This window comes from Camelina sativa, chromosome 19 (assembly GCF_030686135.1).
Source record: "Camelina sativa cultivar CO46 ecotype springtype chromosome 19, ASM3068613v1".
NCBI lineage: Eukaryota > Viridiplantae > Streptophyta > Magnoliopsida > Brassicales > Brassicaceae > Camelina > Camelina sativa.
The window spans coordinates 1363150-1382951 of NC_141898.1; the positions used below are offsets into that span (position 1 = coordinate 1363150).

The 19802-nt window shown below is 34.7% G+C and overlaps 2 protein-coding genes, 1 long non-coding RNA gene and 1 pseudogene across 5 annotated transcripts; 2 read left to right on the plus strand and 2 right to left on the minus strand.

The window, feature by feature from the left end:
* Window positions 1-4911: 4911 nt before the first annotated feature.
* LOC104763993 (uncharacterized) lies at window positions 4912-5753 on the plus strand. Of its 2 annotated transcripts, none has more exons than XR_015591662.1 (2): window positions 4912-5056; window positions 5342-5753. It is a non-coding gene; the product is annotated as an uncharacterized LOC104763993 (long non-coding RNA). The 2 variants fall into 2 exon arrangements; XR_763710.3 differs by having other exon boundaries at window positions 4965-5108; window positions 5342-5638.
* Window positions 5754-7097: 1344 nt separating this feature from the next.
* On the minus strand, window positions 7098-9189 carry LOC104767317 (peroxidase 57-like). The gene is made up of 3 exons (XM_087503220.1): window positions 8914-9189; window positions 8229-8680; window positions 7098-7544 (listed from the first exon to the last, which is right to left on the minus strand). Exons 1-3 carry the CDS (start codon window positions 9115-9117, stop codon window positions 7247-7249), a joined length of 954 nt encoding a protein of 317 aa, XP_087359346.1. The 5' UTR covers window positions 9118-9189; the 3' UTR covers window positions 7098-7246.
* Window positions 9190-10668: 1479 nt separating this feature from the next.
* On the minus strand, window positions 10669-12517 carry LOC104763994 (peroxidase 28-like). Its single transcript, XM_010487412.2, has 3 exons — window positions 12241-12517; window positions 11483-11949; window positions 10669-11203 (listed from the first exon to the last, which is right to left on the minus strand). The coding sequence occupies exons 1-3, from the start codon at window positions 12442-12444 to the stop codon at window positions 10915-10917; spliced, it is 960 nt and encodes a 319-aa protein (XP_010485714.1). The 5' UTR covers window positions 12445-12517; the 3' UTR covers window positions 10669-10914.
* Window positions 12518-16041: 3524 nt separating this feature from the next.
* LOC104763996 (multiple C2 domain and transmembrane region protein 14 pseudogene) lies at window positions 16042-19488 on the plus strand (annotated as a pseudogene). Its single transcript, XR_015591380.1, has one exon. The product of XR_015591380.1 is annotated as a multiple C2 domain and transmembrane region protein 14 pseudogene (transcript).
* Window positions 19489-19802: the final 314 nt, after the last annotated feature.

Consider the following 19802-nt stretch of genomic DNA (forward strand, 5'->3'; position numbering starts at 1 on the left):
GTGGTGAGCTGAGGGTAATGAATTTATAGGAGAATGGTTACTTAAATAATATTTTTTCCTTGTATATTAAGTTACATGTGGTTTATCTTTATCTTTTTGTGGGTTCATAAATATAATATACTTGAATGATTTAAGCATATTTTATATATTGTTACATATAGTATATAGGTGCCAAAATGTATTAAGTCTGAACTCGGAGAAACACAAACGAGTGGACTTGGCATTTGAAATCTGAAAACATAGCAACTAAGCAAATACTCTTTGACCATTGCAACTAGGGATATTCCAAAAAAAAAAAAAAAAATCAGTGTCCCTTATCCGCTTTGATTTGCATGGCAATCAAATTCATTAAATACATTTGCCATGCTTAAAACATATTTTGGCACTAACGGATACGACAAAAGAAATTAGCTATCGACTTTTGGTTTAATCCATCGTTGATCAAATTTTATCCATAAAAAATTTCTAAACCCAAAAACAAAAATTACAATTACTAAGTGAGATTGCATATACATCATCAACTACGTACAACTGATTCACTCAATAAGAATTATAATAGATAATATAATTGATCAAAAAGTGAAATATTTAATTTAAATCACTGATAAAAACTTAAAATCACTTAATTAATTACAACTTTTTAAAAAAATATCATCAGATAGGAAAGAGTACTATACACTAGAGGATAACTCAAGTAATGTTGTAACGGCTCATAAATAAATATGTAAAAATGCACAGTATTATTGAGAAAAAGTTGAAATGAGAATGAAGAGGCGCATATTGTACCGTCCACCTGAAAAAAAAAAATTATATGAGTAAGTCGTCAGTTATGATTGTCTCTCTTTCTGCTCTATAAATCATCAAAGATAAAATAAATAAGTATTCTTTTTTTTTAAAGCAATACTTGTATAGCTTAATAATGATCACACCATCGTAATTTAAATTCAGTAAGCTCATAACACATAATGAGTACCTCAAATTGAAATATAGTATTGTATAAGTATAATGGCAGATAAAACTGTTTGCGTATTGTTATATTGAAAAAGTATATTATTATAAATTTCTTAACGTTATTATCTTGTATAATATCCAATCGTCTTATCGTTACCTAGTTTGTATTTTCTTCACTGAAATAGACTAATTTTTGGCGTCATGCGACAGAGGCGCCTAAAAAGATTTTTTTTGTCACTTACATGAAAAAATATCAAAATGTTTTTCTTTGTCACTAAGTTTTGAACACTTATGAAAATGAAGAAAATCCTTGTAGGGGTAGCAAGTTCTTAAGAAAATTTATAATGGAAATTAACTGATAAGTTGTAAAATCAATTAGATATGTTGACCATGTAAATTTTCCTATAACATTATTTCAGCATATTAAGTAATTTTATATACCCAAAAGACGATCCAAAGTCCAAACGGAAGGTCAAAAAGTAAAGAAAACCATGCAGTTATTTATTACCTCTGACGTTGAGCAAACATGGCTTACAGTGGGTAGCCAGCCACTTGATGCTTTTTATTTTGTACGTGCAAAAATTTATTACACCATATTTATTTGACAGTTAAGATTTAGTTGTGCGCTTCCTTTTTTTTTAATAAGAATTTTATTATTTTTCTATCCTTTCTCTCTGTTGTTAATTTTTAAGAATTCTATTATATTGTTTGTTTTATTCCTATAGGAACCCTGATTTTTAATTTTATTGTTGGTTTCTTCTATATGTCTAGCCTGTTTTGGTAATATCAGTACTTTGGTCAAGACTCCAAGGACGATTATAATTATAAAATAGTTTTCTGATCATAGTTGATCGGAGATTCGTAGGTGTTGTAAAAAAATAATAAAAATGATGAGAAATAGATATTTAGTTTCTCAAGGGCACCTTGGTTACTGAGTCCAGATTTCCGATCAAGCATCTTAATATTGAGACTTACTGTCATTAAGTCAATATTTTACAAAGTCTCTAGTCACTGATCACTGATCACTGATCAGAGTCGTCAAACTAAATTAATACAACTAAATGGAACCAAAACATCTTATGGTGGTGTATTGGATCTCAGAGTTTATTAATTACCACTCAAGTGAATGCGTTATTAATCTTGGAGTTATCCATTGTTCATAACCATAACGATTACGAGCGTAGAGTTACACATATTCATGCATGTTATTAAATGTAAATGTGAAAATTATTTTAAAACAGATATGTGAATTAGTGTATATTCAGTGTACAAACGATGAAAGGGAATGGGGTGTATATTCAGTGTACAATGATGTATGATGGATGGATCAAAATAATTTTTCCTTTTTTTTGTTAGGGAGAATGTATTGAACTTTAAATGGAGAATAAAATAGTCCGTACATAGGTGAGTGTGCGAATACGTATGCAAAAGGTAGAGTGTAGAAAGACACAGTAGGAGACAACTTGCTTCTTCAGATGCCCTCTGTTTTTGACTGTCTCTGTACAATGGTATAGCTGTTTTGGTATTTTTTTCGTTTCATATATTTTAATATAATATACATTAATAACGTAAAAAATAAAATAAAAATACTTCTTTTTGTTTTCTCTTCTGTGTTTTGGTGTTGTTTCTAGAAATTATTATTCAATTGATCGCGTATACATGTTCTTCGTAGATATTCATATGCAGCATGGGCTCCGGCTACCTCTCTGTACCCGAGCCAATATATTATAGTTAAATTTATATAAATTTAATATTATATACTATACCTTAGTTCTTATTTCTTTTCAGTTTCTGAAATTTTATTGTTTTGTTAGATATTTTCTTTTCGTATTTTGGGTAGAAATAAATAAATAATTATAAATACCATACCTTGTGTTTTGATTTCTAATCTATTTTAAGTAAACTCATTTAAATTATATTATTTATTAACGTAACTATTATTTCATCTCTAACTGAAAATATAGCACTCTGTTTATTATATTCTAATTTTCTACAAGTTGATATCAAACTATATTGTAGTTTTTCTAACTTAAAGATTTTATATTTGTGTGATTGACAAAAAAAAATCTGGTTTAGAAGAAAAAAGAATTTATATGTGATGAAAAGATTTCCCTGTAAGCTTATATTATATTATATGAATTCGGATTGCAGGGGGACACCGACCAACATGTGGTTATGCTTTTAGGGCACAAGTGTGAGTCTCTTTTGTTTGTTTATCAACGTGTGAATAACAATAATATGTGTTTCACCCGCCCACATCAAATTCACTTTTTTTTTGGTTAATTTCCACGCACAAAAAAAAAAACCTTTGTGGCTAAAGTGAAAACTTGTCTAAAGATACTTAATCTTTTGGAAACATGCAATTATTACAGCTATATCATTGAAATTATACTTAACAGGTTTGTTTATAAGAATGTATTGCTAGTTTATCTATTTCAATATTATATTGTTCCAATTTGATCGGATATCTCCGGGAGACAGTAATTAGTTTTTTTTTTCTTTTGCATTTTAGAAAAATACGAAATGTGTGTGTGAGAGAGAGAGTAATTCATCAAACTTATACTGTATCGTTTCATTCAATTGCAACAGTTAGAGGAGCACTCTTGTAAAAAAGGGTTTCTGTTGCGATTATTGATCACGTGATTAATTAGTAAACGTATCGGGGGTATTAAAACGATATTTTGAACACCTCGCGGTAGTAGATATGCCATATATGTACTATAAACTGCAAATCTGGAAAATTAGACCTATCGTGTAAACAATAGAGTCTACAATTTAGACTAAAAAAATGGACGAGGCTTCACAAAATGAGAGGAAGAAAACCCTAGTTTAGCATATAAACGATGATCTCTGTGGTCCTGAAATTCTCAAATTCTGTAAGACTGGCTTCTAGATTTTGTTTCGTCTAAAAACATAGATATATATGTGGTCCTGCTCTCTGTGACATGTACCGATGTACGGACCATAAATATACTATACTCACCAGTCACGACTGATAGATAATGTGTGTTTGTGTTAGAGATGATAGATTCTGATGATGACGTAATTAGTAGTATCACTATATTATACATCAGATTTTTTTGGGGATTATAACCTTGGGACTTACGTACTAATTATTTTCTGGTCAGAAAGAAAATACTATATATGACCTATAGACTATAGTGTATATATGATATACGATGATAAATGATTTTCTTTTTCCTTAACACCATTAATCACAACACAAAAAACATAAAAAAATGTTATTTCCTTCATTAATAGATATATCGAATAGATTCATGATATTTGCATTCTATATACATTGTCCTGTTATAGGCTTAAGTTTTTACCAACGGAGCTGACATATGGAGTTGAGTTTTTGTGGATTTGTCCACTGAACTTGCAGAGCACTTCTGAAGATATTTAAAAAAAAAAAAAAGATACCAGGGAAAAGACAAAAATAAAAAAAGGAGGAAAGAAACAAAAAGAAAACTACAACATTGAACATTAAGTATTTATTAATAATGTATATGCAGCATGCATGAATCCTGACAAGAAACTAGAATCACCTCTCTCCTTTTCCATATTTTAAAGAAAACAAACAAATTTATTTGCCTCATATCTTAAAACTTTTGAGAAGATAAATTTGTTTGAAGGGTTTCCACAATAGTTAAGATAATGTTTTCATACAAATAGAGAATAGGCACTAAATTCTATTTATTTTTAAAAACAGTGGATAATAAACTCATAAAAAATTTGGTTTTACTTATCATTTTTTAAAAAAATAACACGGATTTCAAGTGTGTTTTCATTATATATAATTCACTGCTTTATGCTTAAAACACATAAAACATACACAGCTTTTTACGGTTTTACATACATATTTTGCCAACTTTAATTTTCTAAAATTTTGTCTATCTAGAGAAAAATACACGGAACAATTACAGAATTAGGCATTTTTTTTCAGATTCTTATGGTTTCAGGACTTATCACCCGTGCTTACAGAATTAGGCATTTTAATTTACATAATATGACAAAATTGCCCTTGAAAACTATTCTCTCTATTTCACGATTCTCTCTCGTCTTAGATCTCTCCGAACTTGCCGTCGCCGACCACCTTTAAATGGTAAGATCTCTTAGTCGATCCACGTCTTGCTGACCGCCGGCAATTTCGATAGGTATAGAGGCATCAATTATCTCATCTTTCTCTGCAGGTTTCTTGTTTGATACATGAAAAATTGAAAGGGATTTGATTACATTAATGTTTATGATTTGGATTCCTTTGGGTTCACTAGATAGTATCCCTTTAGGGTTTAGATTTCTTAATCCACAACAAAGTAGATTTAATTAAACATGAATTTATTGGATCAGAGAAGCTATAGTTATGGTTGAGAGAGGTTTTGTCTTTCAGAAGGTAAATAATTGGTGTTAAACGTGATGGAGATAGTGCTGATGGGAAGGAGAGAAGCCATGGTTTTAATCAGGAGAGGAAGCGCATGATTTGATCGGAAGAAGAAAAATAATTATTGTTGTTCGGTGAAGAAGACGAAGAAGAGATGGTGAAGAAGAGATAGGGGCAAAACTGATTTTTTACTACTCCAAAAATACCTAAATACGAGAGTATGAACTATATATAGTCCCTAAATTCAAAGATTTGGCCCAATAAAGCCTCAAATCTATAAATATCCCAAAAATACACCCAAACAAATATCTTCTCACATATCCAAAATATAGCTGATATCTATTGCAGATATTGAGAATAGTTGAGAATAATGTAAAATATTTGCCACCAAGAAATTTTCATGATTTTCTTTCCTATGCCACATCCATCAGTAAGATAGAACTGCTATATACGGTATCTTGAGAGTTGAGACTCTTGAGACAACGTCGACATAACTTTCCATTAATAATAAGTAATAACAGTATATTTATATTGGTTTGGTACAAAACACCTAAAACACATACCAAAGATACGGCGCAAGTGATTTTAAAATTAAATAAAATTCGTAGATCTCTTTTTTTTACTTACAAATAATCCTTAAGTTGTTTCAAGTGATACTGATGTGTCTCGCACTTGAATGCTTTGCCATCACAAAAAGAGCCAAAAGGCTAAAGCTCTAATCTTTCTATTTACTAATAAAACTATGTAATGATCAAATAGCTAGGCAGATTCATGCATTTATTTTAATTTATATATGTTCAGTTCATTCGAAATGTTAATTATGTGCTAAAGTTATCATTAATCATCATTAGCCGGCACTATGTTTGGCCTTTGTTCAGACAAATGGCAATGTTGTTGTGAAAAGGACATGTGAACTAAAGAAAGACAATATCTTTCCTAGTGTCACACACGAGCACAAAACATCACCATCCATTTTTAATTATTACTATCATTGTGACTAGATTCTAAATAAACTCTAGTTAGTTATGCCCATATTTTTCTACTTCTGTACGCGTGTGTAAGTGTCTATTCAAGGGAATATTAAAGATGCCTTTAGTTTCTCCAATATTTATAAATGTCCATAGATAAAAGGATGAGAATCGAATTGAAAGTCCTATTGTCAAAAGAAAAATATTATGTGTTATGGCCTACGTAAGACTTCTTTGTCCGATCAAACCTTTTTCTTTCAATAGACTACTATATTAACAAGTGCCCTCTCTAAAGAATAGTACAATCTAATTATAAAATAGCTACCTAGCTAGTCCAGAGTCCAGACTAATTATATAAATTCCGTTACAAACTACATAATTAATGCATAGCTAGCATTATTGTCTGGAGCTTGATCGTCATTATTCTCTAGTATCTCTACTACTATATGCTCCAAACTCAAAATATTGGAATCCACACCGCGCTATTACAATCTTACTTTTAGATTGCCCATAAAAGATGGAACCTCTGGATATATATCTCTTACTATGTTTATTGACTTGCTATGAGGCCGATTACTGGAGGTAAAATGTAACGAGGCCCACTAAAGGCTGTGTCACTCAGTTTTAAGATTGTGTAGTGTTGGAGCACGCTTGAGGCCTACAACTTGTTGTAGATGAGGGAGGTACAACACTTAAACATTTATAATTCAAAAATTAACCGAATAATCGTTCTTTTAACACCAAACTATGGAAGAAGATGCTCAATTTCTTTCGATACATTCAATTGAACTGAAGTCTTTAAGTAAAAATTATATATCATTGATGTTTACATTATTTATTATAAATTAAAATATTTTATTTTATTTTAAAGAAAATCAAAAGAGCAAGTCAAACACATCACAAACCACTCAAAATCTGAATATCAGATTATATGAAAAAAAACAAGTTACTTGTCGTTGAATGCCCAACAATTTGTTCTGATATCACCGTTTTCACCGGTGAGGATACCAACAGCTCCCATTTTCACCATCGCGATCGCAAACTGACGTTTGAATAAGTCGTTGTCTGCTGCGTACTGAGCCACAACACTAGAAGTGGCTTCGTCGGTTGCGAGCCGCTGGTCAAGTTGCAAAACTCCTCTGCTCGCTCGGATTTGCCCAAAGAATGCGTTATCAAAAGTCAACGGTGTTGACCTGTCCAGTCCGGTTGATGGGTTCTCTGATGCCGTACATATGCTGGTCAAACTGTATAAATAGAGTTTTCAATCAATTAGACCATCAATACTGGCAGTAACGCTCATCGTTACTCAAAATAATATATTTTAATTATTTTAATTAAATATTATTATATATTTAAATCATAAATGTGTAAAAAGAAAATTGACCAATCATACATTGGCTTATGTAAGAGGAACGATTCTTAAAATACTTCCTAGAGAATCGCTTCTCACTTTTTTGTTTGCTTTTTGATTATTATTCTATTTTTAATTATGAGTATCTTTAAGAGTATCGATGACTAATAATGCTCTTAGTCCGTCTACTTTATTTCATCGTTTCTCTTCTTCTGGTTGATATGAATCAAACCAAAATTTTTTATTTCGAAACAAAATTTAATTTAATTTAAGTCAAATTAATTTTGGATATCTGACAAAACAAAACCAAATCCTAATTCAAATCAATTAAAAAAAAATTGACACAAAAATTAAACTCTTTTGAAAAAAAATATATGTATTTGACTAAAATCCAAATTCAACACGGACCATTTTAACTAAACCGACCCATAATAGATTCGTTATAGCTACTAACTAATATTCTAAAACCAACAAAATAAAAGAAAGAAAAAAAAAACTAAAAACGTCCCCCAAATACTTATTCCTTAGACTGAAATCTAGAATTGTAAATGAAATATAAAGTTCCGGTCTAGCTTACTTTGCAACCAAATTCGAGTCCATTGACGGGTCTGGCAAGCCGGTTCCGCCAAAATTGGTGAGTCGATCCTCAAATAGATCACAAGATCCCACACCAACCGTGTGTGCCCCCAAAAGAGCCACTGCATCGAACGTGTTCAACATTCTTTCCCCAAAGAAACTAAGAAAGGCAGCTACGGAGGCGGTTGGTCCAATAAGGTCAAACACGCCGTTTGCATTCGTTGTTAACCCATCACGTCGCCCCGTGGGGATGTTGTAGTTCGGCCCTCCGGCTAAGGACACAGAGTCACGAGTGGCAAGTGCCATTATATCAGCGCACGAGACGTTCGAGGGACACTGAGCCTCAAGCTCGGTCTTGATCTCGTCGATTAGCTCAAAGCCTCTCACGCTCAAGTTTGGACCGACGAATCTTTCTGAATCTGTTGAGTTTAGAAGGATAGAACCGTCGCAGCCCTATAGGAGGTTTAAAGTGTTTTTAACAAAATTAATCCAAAAGTTTTGAGATATGATTTTACCATTTTTTGCATGTGTTAAAGGAAATATTAGTTTTTATTCTAAGCACAAACCTACTAAAACGTTAACGTCCCATTTTATGTTTTGACTCGAATTGAAATTAGTCTCAACATATCAAAATGTTCCTACAGAATTTGCAATTAGAATAAATTTTCGATGAGACTCATACTTACCCCAACAAAACAGTCGTGAAAATGCATCCGAAGCAAAGCGGCAGTAATCGTGGGGTCACTCTCGAACTCATCTGTCACAAGATTACGAACGATAGTTTCTGCAGTAGGACATGAATTGTTATAAAACCCGACCCTCAATTGAGCAAACGTGACCGGAACAATGAAGAGAATTGAGAATAGAGTAGAAAAGTTTGCAATCTTCATCTTGGTTTGTAGAAATGTTCATATACTTAAAGTGTTATTTGTTGTGGTACGGTATATGTATGTGTTATGATCGAACATTGGCATCAACCATTAATTACTATATATACACAAATTCTATCGTCTATGATATATTTCTATGGAGGGAAATTGCATACGTGTAAGTGAAAATTATTTAAACTTATTGAGAGTGGTGAATTTATAAACGCAGAGGGAAACATTCCGGTGCCTTGTAGAATATTAAATAAACTTGTTGTGCTAACTGCTAAGTAGATAATAATATTTTTAACAAAAGTAGATATCAAGAGAAATTTTTATCTTTTATTGTCGGTAAGATGTATGTTTCAAATCAACCAAGTAGTTTAAATTTAAAATCTTGCTAAAAAAAAAAGTAGTTTAAATATCCTATTTTATTTGGTAAAATTAACATTCTACACTCTAAAATACTAAAATTTATGTGATGGAAGTATAAATTTCGGAAATTGTCAGCTGCTTGCTGCTAAATATCGTACATATTATATTAGTAAAGCTAAACTTGGACATTGACCCTATAATTTGTTTACTCTACGAGACTACAACTATGTATTCTATAACTTTGATTTTTTCTTTTGGAAACTTTCTCTAAAGTACGGTAAGACTTCCGCATGGTTCTAAAAGTTAGATGAATTCAAGTCTTGGACAAATTTTATAACTCTCAATATATTATAATTTAAATTTACTCAATTTTAAAACATTAATCAAAACTTAAGTACATGAAAATATAACAAAAATGGTTTATGGATTGAATATTTGAGTTCATCTAAGATGATCCAGATATAAAATTTGGTATTATCTTATCACTAGCTTTTAAAACGTTAGGCAAAACTATGTGTTATTCAATTTACAATGATATCAAAAAAATAAGAAGAAATATAATATTAATATTAATCTTGACGTTGGTAATATTTCCTCCGTTGCAAAATATAAGATGTTTTAGAGAAGTTTTTTGTTCATAATATAGGATGTTTTCAAGTTTATATGCAATTTTTAGATTAATTTAATATTTTATATTATGCAATATTGTTTCTGATTGGTTAAACTTGTTAAAAGTAAAGACTTCTTAATCTTTTAGTTAAAACATCTTATATTTTGAAACAGATGAGTATTTTTTTTTGTAATGCTTTGAATATATACTATCTAAATTCTAAAATATAAATAAGAAAAGGATTTTTTTTTTTTTAGGTTCATCCTCGAAATATTAAAATTCATTATCAAGCAAACAAGGGTTGACTTTTTCGGGCTCATATGAACATATTCGTATTCTAATAACTATTCCTCGTTAGAGAGAGACGTCAGACTAGTGTTGAAGTAGCTAGTTCTAGCTAAATATAATAAGAAAACAAAAAAATACGACTTTTTCTATATAGAAAATCACATACACTATACTTTCCTAGTTATATGTTACATTATAAACACAATCTTAACGTAATTTTCGTTTCTGTTGTGTGTATACCGGAATTGGTTCTTCTTTTTTCCGTAACTTTTCGCTCAAGTAAATTGGATAGAGCCGGAGAAAAAAAATACATATCCAAGTTCTTGAGCATGAGAAAGATACAACTCTGAATTAGTTTGGACTCAGATCAACTTACATCACAAATCTGGTATCACTGTACCAACGAAACATCTTGCTTTTATCAAATCGATTTACCAAACCTTATTTTAAGGATATACATACATAAATAAGCAAACAATCACCATTTCACAATTCATCAGAAGCAAGAAAGAAAATAATAACAATGAATAGAAAAGGTTTATAAAGCTTTAGTTGAATGCTCTGCAATTCCTCCTGATCTCACCCGCTAAACCCGTAAGCACGTCAACGGCTCCCATCTTCACCATCGCAATCTCAAACTGACGTTGGAATAGTTCGTTGTTGGCTGCGTACTGAGACACAACATCAGAAGTGGCCGGATCGGTCGCGATTCGCTGGTCAATAAACAAAATTCCTTTCCTCTGTCTGAGCTGACTAAAAAACAAGTTGTCGAATGAAAACGGCGTTGACTGGTCCAGTGCCGCAAAGCCGCCTGGAGCCGCACATGTGTTCCTTAGGCTACATGAGAAATATTCAATATATATATTATTATAAGTCTTCTTACCAACAAATTACTAGTTTCAAATCTTTTTTTTTGTTTTGGTTGTAAATAATGTTTTTTTTTTCAACTGATTGTTTCAATCATTGTTCCGATTTAAATAATAAGAATACCCCAGGGTATAATTATCCAATGATCGGATTGAAAACATTACTAAAAAAATCTTGTTTTGTAAGAAACTTCGTCACTATATATTATCCCATCTATATAGTTAATATCTTAACTCTGATTGAAATTACCTGGCAACCAAACTGGGGTCCATAGTCGGGTCGGGCTGGCCGGTTCCTTGAAAGTTCGTGACCCGGTCCCCAAAATTACCACAAGAAGCGACCCCAACCGTGTGCGCACCCAAAAGCGCCACCGCATCGAAAACGTCCATCCCTTTGTTGCCGAAAAAACCTAGCATACCTGCGACAGAGATGCCTGGTCCAGGGAGGATCTGCTCTGCGTCTGCAAGGTTCGATACAAAGCCATCACGACGTCCGGTGGGGACCAGGTAGCTCGGTCCTCCACCTAACAACACGGAGTCACGTGCTGCGAGCGTGATTATGTCGGAGCACGAGACCGTCGAGGGGCATTGAGCTTCGAGTGCCGTCTTGATCTCGTCGATCAGTTCGAATCCTCTCACGCTGCCGTTTGGGCCGGCGGTTTTTTCCGGTGATGGTTGATTCGTCGTCGGGTCTATGAGGAGAGAAGCGTCGCAGCCCTAATACGTAGTGACAACGAGAAATTGTTTTAAACACTAATAAGTTAATTTTCTAATCTATTTTAATTTTCAGAAATTATATATTTGGTCATGTTTTTATATTTAACGGTTACTTTGTTAATGAAATTAAAGTTGATTTATATATTTTGAAATTTTAAAACTTTTTTTTAAAGAAAATATAATATAAATTTAATTGGCTATTTCGGACCTATTTCTCTTTGATTGTATCTCTTTTGGTAAACCTAACGATATCCAAAATTGAAGATGGATGATGTTTGATGAGAATCATACCTGGACAAAACAGTCGTGAAAATGCATCCGAGTCAAGGCGGCCGTGATTGATGGGTCACGACCAAACCGCTGGCGGACCAGGTTTTGTACGATAGTCTCTGCATTAGGGCACGATTGACTGTAAAACCCGAACCTTAGCTGTGCTATTGCCACGGGGGAAATCAATAAAATCAAGAGTATAACAGAAAAGTTTGCAATCTTCATCTTGTTTAGGTGGAAAGTGTTGCAATATGATAGTGTTATGTTCTTGTGCAATGGCTTATGAGACCTCTTAAACCTACCATTACTATTTATACGCCAAAATGAGCCGTTTATAAAGAAAATTAATTAAAAATGAATTAATACATCTTGTATATGTCGAATAGGTCAGTCAAATATATTTAAACTAATTAAGAGCGGTAAATCTAAAGGCGTACGTATGGACTACTTTGAAACATTCCGCTGTCTTATTGTTTACTCAATTATTTATAGACAATATATACGCCTTCTAGGAAATGAGAATGAATGTAGCTAAGTGATGGCAATTACAATCTACATTGGAAAATAGGATGAAAATATATAATCATATATATGAAGCATCAAAAATGAGTTAATATATTTATCGCTAGTTAATTATAGATTGGACATTATGGAACATATCACATGATGTCAAAACTCAGTTTATCCGATAAGCGTAATTTTTCTCCTAGAATGGAATTCGTTTTAAATAGATCGTCTGAGTCGTCATCATCTCCATCAAAGGTGTTAGGTTTTGCATTATGTGGTGAATACATTTTCTTTAGAACTAAATTTTCTTATTAAGTTATATGAAGCTTTAATTTGCCCAAAAACAAAAACAAAAAGTTCTATGAAGCTTAATTTTTTCTAAAGCTACTTGTTCTAGCAATTGGATCTTTGAATTTTTCTTGAGACCTATATACGAGATAAACTAAAGTTTTGAGACAATCTTGTTCCTATAATATATGTATGATTTAGTATATTCAACGTACGACACAAAACAACTAAATGTATTTACATAATATATAGCAAGTAGTGTACTTAAGTAGAAGATAAACGAGCCATCATCACACGATCAAATGTAAATCAACATGGAGTTAATTTAATGCGAATGCAAAGACTCGTTCTTATTGTTATTGGGTTACTTTCATGACTGTAAATATAAGACCACAACATATTTCGTAGAGATTTGTGTAAAGAAGTTGTCGTTGAGGAAAATAAAAATAAAAATTAGGATGTAAGGTGACATGCCCATTAATTACAAATAGATAGGGTCTATTTTTTTTTTTTTTTTTTGGACAACCACAAATAGATAGGGTCTAAGAAGCCTTATCTTTGACAGTTTGACTTGATAGAAATTGCTATCATTTTCTTTCCTCTAAAATATATAATTGAATCTGGGTATGTGTTTATGGAAAACGGACCAAATTAAATGGTTCATTAGTCGTTATATCCTGCTCAAGTTGATAACATTTCGTCAATCGGTGATCGGACAAACGAACAAACAAAAAAGATAATTATAAGAACAGAGTTTTTCAATTTACCTGCCTAGTAAGCGATTTCAGATTCTGCTGCATGATCAGAAATTACAAATTAGGGTTATTTGGCGTGCTCTCTCATTGGTATCCTTTATAACTAAAAAGGTGATAAAATGTGGTCTTGTGATAATGGGCCATGACCCGATTTTTTTGCTGATCCATAATTGTGAAAATTTCGGTTTGGTTCGGTTTACTTATGGTTTGGTTACCAGATTATCTCGGTTCATCATTTTTTTTTCTGTAGATTTCAAATACAAAACAAGTCTTACTTTAAAATAATTTAATCTCGCTTTTTTAGAAAAATTACATATAATTTAATCTCGTACCAGCTTCTATCAGCAATTCTGTATTGCTTACCTGAAAATAATTGATTCAAATTGTTGAAGCCCATATGAAAACAAACAAAAGTAATAATAGTTTTATACAAAATAAATACCGTTGGAGAAAACATATCTGACAGCAATTTGTGGAAAACAGTATTTATACTAGTAGTATAATTTTTATATTTGAGAAACAAATGCTTGAAGAAAAGTTATAGGACAGGCTTTCTATTTATTTACTTGAATTATTCGAATATCTTCTTGTTTTGGAAAAAATCGTTATATTTATGTCGCTAGTGTAAGAAGCTCGAAAACAAAGCAACGTTCATTTCTGCAGAGAGCAGGCAAGTAAGCAAACTAAAAAAAAGTAAAGCAAGTTGGGATATTTCACATTTTATTAATTAATAATCGACCAAAAAGGTTCTATCAATAATTGTAAATAACAAAGAGATCAAGGAAAAAAACATATACTAATATCATCTTCATGCCAAATCATCAAGATTCTCTGATGTTCTTGTTCTGAAGATCTTTTTGTTTAAAATCTCGATCTACTAAAGTTGCTTGCTTTAAATGAAAGCTTCTCTCATTGTGGCAATGACTTTGATTATTGATCTTTATTACTAGAAGTATGCTTGTGTTATGTTTTAATTTGTATATATATTTATAATAAAAAAACTGTAGATTCTTATAAAAACGCACGTCAGTTGTATTATAAAATGTTGGTCGAGTTCTTAATTAAGAGTATATATATACTTTGATATGTTCTGAGTTCACGTACGGAATTGGACTATTTTTATTTTGATAAGATTCGTAATGGACTGAGTACTTCCAAAGTTTCACTGAAAATTGCAATTAAAGAGTAGTACCATTTGTAGAATGAAAGATATGTAAATGATGAATATGTGTGCCGTGCACGTGCGCGTACTGGAACATGAACTAACGGCTTCTGATGTATTGGTTTGGTACTATATACTATTATAATATGAGTGCTATAAACAAGTGCATGGCCTCCAGAAATACATAGGAAAAAAAAAATACACCACATGTGATGTGATTGGAATAAAAAATCATGCAGATCTTATGTTTTTTTCTTTATTTTTTTCCGTGCGATTTCCATTTATGAAAAGATTCTCCCTTTCCAAAATAATATTTTGCCGGGCCATGCAAGCAAATATATCATGTTCGTAAAATCAAGAAACATTTTGGTGAAGTTTTTTTTGTATAATTAGCATAAGAAACATGGCAGTAAGTGAGTAAGGATAGAAAAAAAGTATGATGGATTGAGAATGAATCTGCATAGAGATAAGGTCATTCATGAATAGAAGCAGTTGAGGCATGTGGAACATTGCTCAAAGTGTTAGATGTCATGACTTGCATTTGCATCTAAAAATTTCGTGAATATACGCATCTCGTTCCTTTGTGGTTATATTTTGTAAAGAGTTCTAATTAGCATTCATAATTTCGTCAATAAAAGATATATAACGGTCTATAATTTGGTTAACCCTTTAAAGACCGAAAACAGACTTGAAAAAGATTTCAACTGGAAGAAGACAAACAAAATTTATGTTTATGAAATTGACATGCTTTCTTGTGTTTGGGATTCGGGATATAATGCATAACGTATATTGACACCTAAACAAATATCACTTCATTAATTAATTTGCAACGTTATAAAACCAATTTGTCACTTTGTTCATGTTTCAACACGGAATTCTCTGGTATTTTATAAATTGTTGAAACGTTTATTAATAATAACAGCAAATAAAAACTAATATGATTCCACACCACCCAGCAGCACGAAGCACGGTGTGGTTCAGAAAATATATTACCCCTGAACCAATTCTTTCTTTTATTCCGAAAAAAGTACTTTACACAAAAACACAAATACAATAAAAGATTCGTCCTCTATTTTAATATTAAATCACGTGGCAACTTATCCTACGTGTCGTAACTCTATCTCCGTCTCCTTTTTAAACCTCCACTCTCCAGCATCGAACACAAACAGTGCTTCCCCTCTCTCTCTCTCTCTCTCTTTCTCTAGGAAACAAAATTTTCAAATTTTATTTCTCTCTCTCTCTCTCAAAAGAAACTGAACAGTCTCTCTCATTCATATACTTCAATCGTAAGAAAAAAATACAGATCAGCTTCAATTGTTCTGTGTGAGACGGAAACAATGGCGGACAATGTTCTGAGGAAGCTGATAGTGGAGATCTGCAGCGCAAGAAACCTGATGCCTAAGGATGGTCAAGGAACCGCGAGCGCTTACGCGATCGTCGATTTCGACGGCCAACGGCGGCGAACGAAAACTAAATTCAGAGATCTGAATCCACAGTGGGACGAGAAGCTCGAGTTTTTCGTCCACGACGCAGCCACTATGGGTGATGAGATTCTTGAGATCAATCTTTGCAACGACAAGAAGACTGGCAAACGTAGCACGTTTCTCGGCAAAGTTAAGATCGCCGGGAGCGCGTTCGCGGCGGCTGGATCTGAAACGCTTGTTTATTATCCGCTCGAGAAGAGGAGCGTTTTCTCTCAGATCAAAGGTGAGATTGGTTTGAAGGCTTACTACGTCGATGAGAATCCACCGGCGGCGGCTCCTGCTGCGACGGAGGAGAAACAACCTGAAGCTGTCCCCGAGGCGGCGGAGAGTGTCAAAGCAGAGGAGGGGAAGAAAGAAACAGAGGCGGCGGCGAAAACAGAGGAGAAGAAGGAAGGAGATAAAAAAGAAGAGGAGAAACCAAAGGAAGAAGCTAAACCACCCAAGGAGAAGAAACCTGATTCGGCAGCTCCACCACCGCCGGATACCAAGGCGAAGGCAGCAGCTCCTCTTCCTCCTCCTGCGGCGGAGGTTCAGAATCCGCCTCTACCGCAGAAAACAGAGACGGTGAAGCAGAGTGAATTAGGAATTAAACCGGAGAATATAAACCGGCAAGATTTAATCGGAACCGATCTTGAGATTCCTTCTCTAACCAGAGATCAGAACCGTGGTGGTGGATACGATCTCGTCGATCGAATGCCGTTTCTATACATCCGTGTAGCTAAAGCGAAGCGAGCTAAGAACGACGGAAGCAGTCCCATCTACGCAAAGCTCGTGATCGGAACAAACGGTGTGAAAACCAGATGCCAAACCGGTAAAGATTGGGATCAAGTGTTTGCTTTTGAGAAAGAGAGCTTAAACTCAAGCTCACTTGAAGTCTCTGTTTGGAGTGAAGATAAAGTTGAGAACGAAGATAAAACCACGACGACTACTGAGAGTTGTTTGGGAACGGTGTCGTTTGATCTCCAAGAGGTTCCTAAGAGAGTTCCTCCGGATAGTCCTTTAGCTCCTCAATGGTACACGTTGGAGTCTGATAAATCGCCGGGGAATGACGTCATGCTCGCTGTTTGGCTAGGGACTCAAGCTGATGAAGCGTTTCAAGAAGCTTGGCAATCTGATTCCGGTGGACTGATTCCGGAGACGAGATCCAAGGTTTACTTATCTCCGAAGCTTTGGTATTTGCGTCTAACGGTCATACAAACCCAAGACTTGCAGCTAGGTTTGGGATCCGAACCTAAGTCGAAGATCCCCACCACTGAGCTTTATGTGAAAGCTCAGCTTGGACCTCAAGTGTTCAAAACTGCTAGGACTTCGATTGGACCGTCGGCGTCTTCGTCTGGATCCGGTAACCCGACTTGGAACGAGGATCTTGTTTTCGTAGCTTCAGAACCGTTTGAGCCGTTCTTGATAGTGACCGTGGAGGATCTAACGAACGGGCAATCGATTGGTCAGACTAAGATACATATGGGAAGTGTCGAGAGGAGAAATGATGACCGGACTGAACCGAAATCGAGGTGGTTTAATCTCGCCGGCGACGAGAATAAACCGTACTCCGGGAGAATCCACGTGAAAGTTTGTCTTGAAGGTGGGTATCACGTGCTAGACGAGGCAGCTCACGTGACGAGCGATGTTCGACCTTCAGCTAAACAGTTAGCAAAGCCACCTATTGGTTTATTAGAAGTGGGTATCCGTGGAGCTACTAATCTACTTCCGGTGAAAACTAGAGATGGTACACGTGGCACCACCGATGCTTATGTGGTTGCTAAGTATGGACCGAAATGGATTCGGACTCGTACGATCCTAGACCGGTTTAATCCGCGGTGGAATGAGCAGTACACTTGGGATGTCTATGATCCGTGCACGGTTCTTACGATTGGAGTTTTCGACAATGGACGGTACAAGCGGGACGAATCCGGAAAGCAAGGGAGAGATGTTAGAGTTGGGAAAGTCCGTGTACGCCTCTCGACTCTCGACATGAACCGCGTCTACCTAAACTCATACACCTTAACCGTGATCTTACCAAGCGGAGCCAAGAAAATGGGAGAAATCGAGATCGCGGTTAGATTCTCTTGTCCATCTTGGCTAAGCATTATTCAAGCCTATGTCACACCAATGCTACCTAGGATGCACTACGTCCGCCCGCTTGGTCCAGCTCAACAAGACATTTTGCGTCACACGGCTATGCGTATCGTGACAGCCAGGCTAGCGCGGTCTGAGCCTCCATTAGGTCAAGAGGTGGTTCAATACATGCTGGACACGGACAATCATGTGTGGAGCATGAGGAGAAGCAAAGCTAATTGGTTCCGTGTCATCACGTTCTTGTCACGTGCAGCAACTATAGCCCGTTGGATTCACGGGATTCGAACTTGGGTTCACCCACCAACCACCGTTCTCGTTCATTTGCTTCTCGTGGCCATCGTCTTGTGTCCACATTTAGTCCTCCCAACAGTTTTCATGTACGCGTTCTTGATCATAGCCTTAAGATTCCGTTACCGTGGTAGAGTCAAAGTCAACAGTGTGGACCCACGTTTCTCTTGCGTTGACTCTGTCGCTCCTGACGAGCTCGACGAGGAGTTTGACGGTTTCCCGGCGACGAGACCACCGGAGGTTGTTCGTATAAGGTATGACCGGTTAAGGGCACTGGCCGGTCGGGCACAGACTTTGCTAGGTGACGTGGCGGCTCAAGGGGAGCGTGTGGAGGCGTTGTTCAACTGGAGAGACCCACGTGCGACGTGTATATTCGTGGTGTTCTGTCTTTTCGCGTCGTTTTTGTTCTACATCGTGCCGTTTAAAGTCTTCATTTTGGGGTCAGGTTTTTACTACATTCGACATCCGAGGTTTAGAGACGATATGCCTTCCGTTCCGGTCAACTTTTTCCGGCGACTTCCTTCGATGTCAGATCAGATTCTGTGACTCGGGAAAAAAGGGTTATAATCGTGTGTTTTTTTTGTTCTTTTATCTATTTTGGGTCATGTAATCCTCAGATATTCGGTTGTCCAAAAAAAAAAGTAATCCTCAGATATTCAATTATTTTATTTTTCAATATATCTTAATAATTACTTCTCTTTCTACTAAAGTAAAGCTTCTTAAATTTGAAGAGGTGGGTCCGTGAGTGGACCTTAAGATGTAAACTTCACCAATTGGTGGGAATTAGACCGTTAGTGCTTTGTAGGGACAATTATTTAATTGATAACGTAAATTATTAAATTCGCATTAAAAAAACAAACAGACAAAAGAAAATCGTATATGATTCGTGGTTTTTAGGTAACGAAGTTGGTGTAGATGACCGTTGCTGCCTCGTAGTCGTAGGAGCGCTGCTCTAGGGAAAAAGGAAAACTCAAACACGCGCCGACCAAAGACAAAGGAAAAATATTATTGATTGTGTTACCA

Excerpts from the sequence above, each read along its gene's own strand:
- LOC104767317 (XM_087503220.1), bottom strand. The coding sequence starts at position 9,117 with ATGAAGATTGCAAACTTTTCTACTCTATTCTCAATTCTCTTCATTGTT. Across the intron at positions 8,681-8,913 it reads TTCACGACTGTTTTGTTGGG|GGCTGCGACGGTTCTATCCT; the intron begins GTAAGTATGAGT and ends AACCTCCTATAG. Across the intron at positions 7,545-8,228 it reads GACTCGAATTTGGTTGCAAA|TTTGACCAGCATATGTACGG; the intron begins GTAAGCTAGACC and ends CTATTTATACAG.
- LOC104763994 (XM_010487412.2), bottom strand. The coding sequence starts at position 12,444 with ATGAAGATTGCAAACTTTTCTGTTATACTCTTGATTTTATTGATTTCC. Across the intron at positions 11,950-12,240 it reads TTCACGACTGTTTTGTCCAG|GGCTGCGACGCTTCTCTCCT; the intron begins GTATGATTCTCA and ends ACTACGTATTAG. Across the intron at positions 11,204-11,482 it reads GACCCCAGTTTGGTTGCCAG|CCTAAGGAACACATGTGCGG; the intron begins GTAATTTCAATC and ends TTTCTCATGTAG.